Below are 5273 nucleotides of genomic sequence, written 5' to 3'. Positions count from 1 at the left end.
ATGCTTCTCAGACTTCAAACGTTTGTACATTTTCTGTATTCAGAAGATTTTAAACTAAAAGCTTTTGAGAAATGATTTCTTCCATTAATAATGGTCTCTATAATCATTGGATTTGATTTTACTAAAGCTTTTCTGTGAAACTATAAGTAAGGTATCCTGATTACTGAAAATTTCTGCTTTCTGACCTCTGAGTTTTTAAACTAAAAGCTTCTGAGAAAAGCTTTCGTCCATCAATAATGGTCTCTATAATCATCAGTATTAATTTTACTAAAGCTTTTCTGTGAAATTATCCGAAAATAGATGGACAACAACCAGATTTCTGAAGCTTTCAGTGTTATTATCTTGATGAGCTTTATAATCAAGAACTTTTGGGAGGCTTTTATTTGACCTATTATGATAGTATAAATAAGGTTTTTAAAGTGATTTGACAAATTGTTCTTATTATGTTCAGAAAGCTTTTACATAATATCTTTGCTAATATTTTAAAAGTTTTATAGTGCAACATTTTTGCCAAAATCTGGCGGTAAAGTTTTTAAAGTAATTTGATACATTGTTCTTTTTAATTTCACAGTATGAGCTGTTAAAAGTTCCGTTGAAGCTTTTCCTGCAAAAGCTTTTGCATAATATCTTTGCTAATATTTGAAAGGTTTTAATGTGCAAAAATTTGTTGTCTTTGAAAAGAGCTTTTTGAGAAAAGCTCATGTTGATCTAAACTTTCATATCATCTAACTTTTTTACGATGTCTGTGTTCATTGAAATTGTAAGTACTGGAGCTTTTCTGTAAAACTAAAAGTAAAGTTTTCAAAAAGAACTCGTTTATAAAAACAGCTTTTGATTTCTCTTATGATCTCTCGATCCCTTTCTCTGTCTGTCTGTCTGTCTGTCTGTCTGTCTCTCTATTAGGGAGACAGATCTCTATGCTGTTGAAGCTTGTAGCAATTCAATGCTACATTTTGAGTAACGTGTTAGTATAAACTTCATTACTTCAACAATACTTTCAGTTTCTTTAAATTTCTAAACTCATCTACCCACTTTTCCCCCCAGCAAATTTTAACATAACTATAGAACATAACCAAGGAGCAAGTTATTTAAACTATTTTACTAATTAACAAACTCTTCTTCACTTACCCTTAATAAAATCCACAGCCATTTCCAAACCATAAGTATCCTTATCACAATCATCCAAGATATGAGCACCCAATGTAATATTGGGCAACAATTGTTGTTTATTAACCTGATCCAAAGTATAAAGCATGGCCTCTAAAGCTTGAATACCACCTTGAGGCATAATGGGGCCGCAGGTAATGCTATCCTCACGTGAGTGAACCATCATAAGACCGCCTAAAATAACGTTACCCTCCATTACGGAGGCATGTTTGACGGGCCAAGAGGGTGTGGTAGTGGTGGAAGTAGTGGCAAAGTTGTTGCTATATAAACTAGACATAGAAGTGGCCGCAGCAGATGATGCCGACGATACTAATGATGATAGTGAGGGTGGTGGTGAAGTAAGAGATGTTGTTAAAGTAGAATTATAGGAAAATGGTGGTAATGTTGCGGTTGATGTTGTAGAAACTAATTGCATTAGTGTTGTTGTTGTATAAGTAGTTGGTATAGTTTTGCTATCAATACTAACTGTGTTTAATCTAGTATTAACTAAATCATGTATTGATAAGGGTCCATTAGTAGTGCTAAATGAGTTGGCTACGGTAGTATTTTGAAGGCTTTCAGTAAATATAGAAAATGGTGATGATGTAGAGAGGGTGGTGGTGGTGATGGGTTGTGCCAATGTTGTTGGTGATTCCAACAATATTTGTTTTGCCACTGCTGTGGCTGACGTTTCAACAACAGTTGTAGGAGTTGTGATTAAGTATGTTTTAGAAGTTGTTGTTGTTTTCTCCTCCCCTCCTGTTGGGGCTGTTGTCATCATCGTATTAATGCCATTAATTTCACTGACAACATGTTCCTCATCAATAAGTTGAATATTTTCGTTTTTATTGTCATCTTTTGACTGCCTTTCCTTAGCAGCCAGCTGTTTATTATTCATTTTATTCTCAATTGCCGTCATGTTATTGCCATTTCCTTTAGTAGTTGCTGTTGTTCCTGCTGTAGTTGTATTGATTGCCAATTGTTTTTGTTCATCAGTAAATTTTAATTTACGTTCATCCGCTGTTTCCAATTCAACGCTTTCATTTCTAGATTTATTTTGTTTTTTGTTTTCAACGACAATAATTGATTTTGTATGATTTGGTGTTAGGGACTCGATTTTAGATCTTGTTATGGTATCGGTAATTGCCGTAGGAGCCATATGTTGCTGTTCAGTTTTTGTGTTGTCTTCGGTATAGTCGTGGGAACTTTCTGTGTTATTTTCTATTTGTGGTTTCGTAAGATTTGCTAAAGTTTGTGTGATGTTTTCTGGGTTTAAGATTTTTGTTTTGAAACGTTTTTCTCTTTGAAAAGTAGAACTTAAGGAATGTTGTTTTTGTTTTGCTAGAGTTTGTCGATTAGCTTTAATTGTTGTTAGTTTTAGTTTCTGATTGTTGATATCTGTAATGTTTTTAATTTCATCAATAGTGGGTGGTTGCAAAAGTTTTAAAGCTTTTTCATTACTTTCTTTTTCTAAGCTTTCTGTATTAGCTTTTAAATCAGCAGGTATTTCTATCTGTTCCGAAAGCTTTATACCTTTAAAGCCAGACTTCTGGGAACTCTCTTCTTCACCAGTTAAATTTTGATAAGAGACAACTTCTGGAAAGCTTTTTACAAGATCTTTGTTCTCATGATTAGAAGATTGTTTTGATAAATCTTCATTAGTATTTTGGAGAGCTTTGTGATCCACACCTTTTCGAAAGCTTTCACCAAGATCTTTATTTGTATGTTCCAACTGTTTTGACAAGAAAGTTTCTGACTGAAGTTTCTCTTTGGCGGCAGTTTTTGTGTTCTCCCTAGAGTCTAATTTTTGAGATCTTAACATTTTTGCATTAAAATTTACTTGAGGTTTAGAGTCAATAACTTTAAGAAAGCTTTTTGAATGATCTTTATAGCTTTCCCCCGACTCTGATGGCATTAACTTTAAAGTTTCAGAATAACTTTCCTGGGTAGCAGCTTTTGTGTTCTCTCCGTACAGATTTTTACTTTCAGAATCTAAACTCTGATTATTAACTTTCAGAGAAAGCTCAGGAGCTTCTGCCGCAACATCTTTTGTATCATTTATAAGCTCATTAGACTTTGACAATACCTGCAAAGCTTTTGAGGATATTTCTTTGTTTGCACAAGCTTTTATATTGTCACTAGAGAAATTTTTACCTTTAGAAACAGAACTTTGAGTTTCTAAGCTTAAGGATTCCGGGTAAAGCTCTTGCTCCTCTAAAGCTTTTGTTATAATAGCTTTTGTATGGCTCATTTTACTAATGCTTTGGCCTGTAAGCTCTTTGGATATGATATTTTTACTTAAACTTTTCGGGGGCAATAAATCTAAAGTTTCTAAAGAGAGCTGAGCAGCTTTTGATTCCTCCTGAGAGGATTCTTTATCTTTAGATTTTGACATCTGAGAACTTAGATTAAAAGCTGCTAAGGAGTGCTCTTGTATAACTGAAGCTTTTGGTGCAAAAGCGTTATTTTCATTAATGTTTTTGTCTTTTAAAGTAATTGCTAAATCCTCATTTTCTTCTTCCTTTAGCACGCTCACCTTCTCTTCCATTTGAACACCCTTTTCATTAAAAACAATTTGTTCTTCTTCATTATTTTTAAAGCTTAAATTCGTTGTATTTAAATTAGCTTTTTCCTCTTCCAACTTTTTGTGTAATTTTTGTGCTCTTGTGGTTGTTGTACTACTACTGTCTTCGTTGGCAGTTAGCTGGTTTTTATCTTTTTCAATTAAGTCTACAAAGGCTGCTGCTTTTTCAACATATTTTCCTGGCAAATCCTTTAAAATCCTTGAATTCAATCCTTTTTCTGTATTATCTCTTATCTCATTTTTCACGTTTACCTTTGTATACGTTTTATTAATTAAATTATTATTACTTATTAAGTTGTTTATAATTGTTTGTTTTACTTTTGCTACAGTTTTTCTAGTAGCTGTAGATGACAGTTTGGGGATATCGGGAGCAGCAGTGGTCATTGTTATCAAGGTTTTTCGTTTAAGCTTTATATAGGGACGTGTAATGTTAGAAGTAAAATGTGTTATATTTAATAATGCAGGTGTATTATTATGATGATGATGATGATGATTTGGGTTGTTGGTTTGGTTATTTGCAGCATTATTAGTTGTTTGGGTCTCAAGAGCTCCTATTATTTCTGTAGATAACTGACCGTCAGCAAATGTTTCAGTTGTGCTAGTTAATTTGACACTAATCTTTACAGTTTCAGCTGGTTTAGTTGGCTTATTTGTAGTTGTTATAATGTTAGTGGAGGTCCTTTTGCTGCTGTCGTTATTTTCTGTCTTCGTAACGGGTGCCAATAACAATGTTTTGTTATAATATTTAGTATAAACATTTCTAGCTGTTGCATCTTTAAGCTTTAGGGTCATTTGGGTATCAGTGTTGTTGACATTTAATTTGTTGTTTGCTGCAGCCACAGCAGTTGTATGAGTAGTAGTAGTAGTACTGCTATTACTAATGCTAGTACTATTATGTAAAATGTCATCTCTGACATGATGTTGTTTTTGCTGCACTTGTACGCCATCTTCTAGTTTTAAAGCAGGATTTGTTGCCAAAGCCTGCAGCGGCTGCCAAGCAGCAATACACATTGTTAATTGCTGTTGCTGCTGTATTAGCCATGTTATAACAATTATTTGTATAATTCTATTGTTAAGCATTTGTTTATAAATTTTACTCATATTAATCACATATAAAAACGTTTTGTTTTTATTCTTATTATTATTCAATTAAAATATTAGTTTTGTTGCGATAGCCAACATATCATTAATTATAATTAAATTGTGCTCTATTTTTTTTATTTATTTTAATAATAATTTCATAAATTGTTATAATTACTATTATCTCTAGTTGTTATTTTCACTTTATTATTTTAGAACATTTTAATTACATTTGCATTCCGTTTAAGAACACTTCATTTGATTCGTTGTTTTAATTAAATTTTTTTATTGTAGTCCAAGGACACAAAGTTTTTTTTTAATAATTATTGATGAAAAATCAATATGTACTTTTTTTTTGAAAGCAACCTGCAAATGAAATTGAAAGGAAAAAGGAAATAGTTAGTATTTATGAGACAAAGAAGATAATAAGAAAAATTTACAATTGTATTATTATTTCATTTTT

General features: G+C 32.2%; 1 protein-coding gene across 1 annotated transcript; it reads right to left on the bottom strand.

Moving 5' to 3' along the window:
* Nucleotides 1–1120: 1120 nt before the first annotated feature.
* LOC119607518 (serine-rich adhesin for platelets-like) lies at nucleotides 1121–4831 on the bottom strand. The gene is made up of 3 exons (XM_037961461.1): nucleotides 4049–4831; nucleotides 3773–3982; nucleotides 1121–3703 (listed from the first exon to the last, which is right to left on the bottom strand). Exons 1-3 carry the CDS (start codon nucleotides 4829–4831, stop codon nucleotides 1121–1123), a joined length of 3576 nt encoding a protein of 1191 aa, XP_037817389.1.
* Between the last annotated feature and the right edge of the window lie 442 nt (nucleotides 4832–5273).

Source organism: Lucilia sericata, unplaced genomic scaffold (assembly GCF_015586225.1).
Source record: "Lucilia sericata isolate MDLA Ls3-8-SP2 unplaced genomic scaffold, ASM1558622v1 Contig000699F_arrow, whole genome shotgun sequence".
Taxonomy (NCBI): Eukaryota; Metazoa; Arthropoda; class Insecta; order Diptera; family Calliphoridae; genus Lucilia; species Lucilia sericata.
Note: the sequence above shows the minus strand (reverse complement) of the source record. Positions and strands in the feature narration are given on the sequence as shown.

Coding starts and splice junctions, on each gene's coding strand:
- LOC119607518 (XM_037961461.1), bottom strand. CDS start 4,831: ATGAGTAAAATTTATAAACAAATGCTTAACAATAGAATTATACAAATA. Junction 3,983..4,048: donor CTAGAAAAACTGTAGCAAAA/GTAAAACAAACA, acceptor ACGTATACAAAG/GTAAACGTGAAAAATGAGAT. Junction 3,704..3,772: donor AAAAGTTGGAAGAGGAAAAA/GCTAATTTAAAT, acceptor TTTAATGAAAAG/GGTGTTCAAATGGAAGAGAA.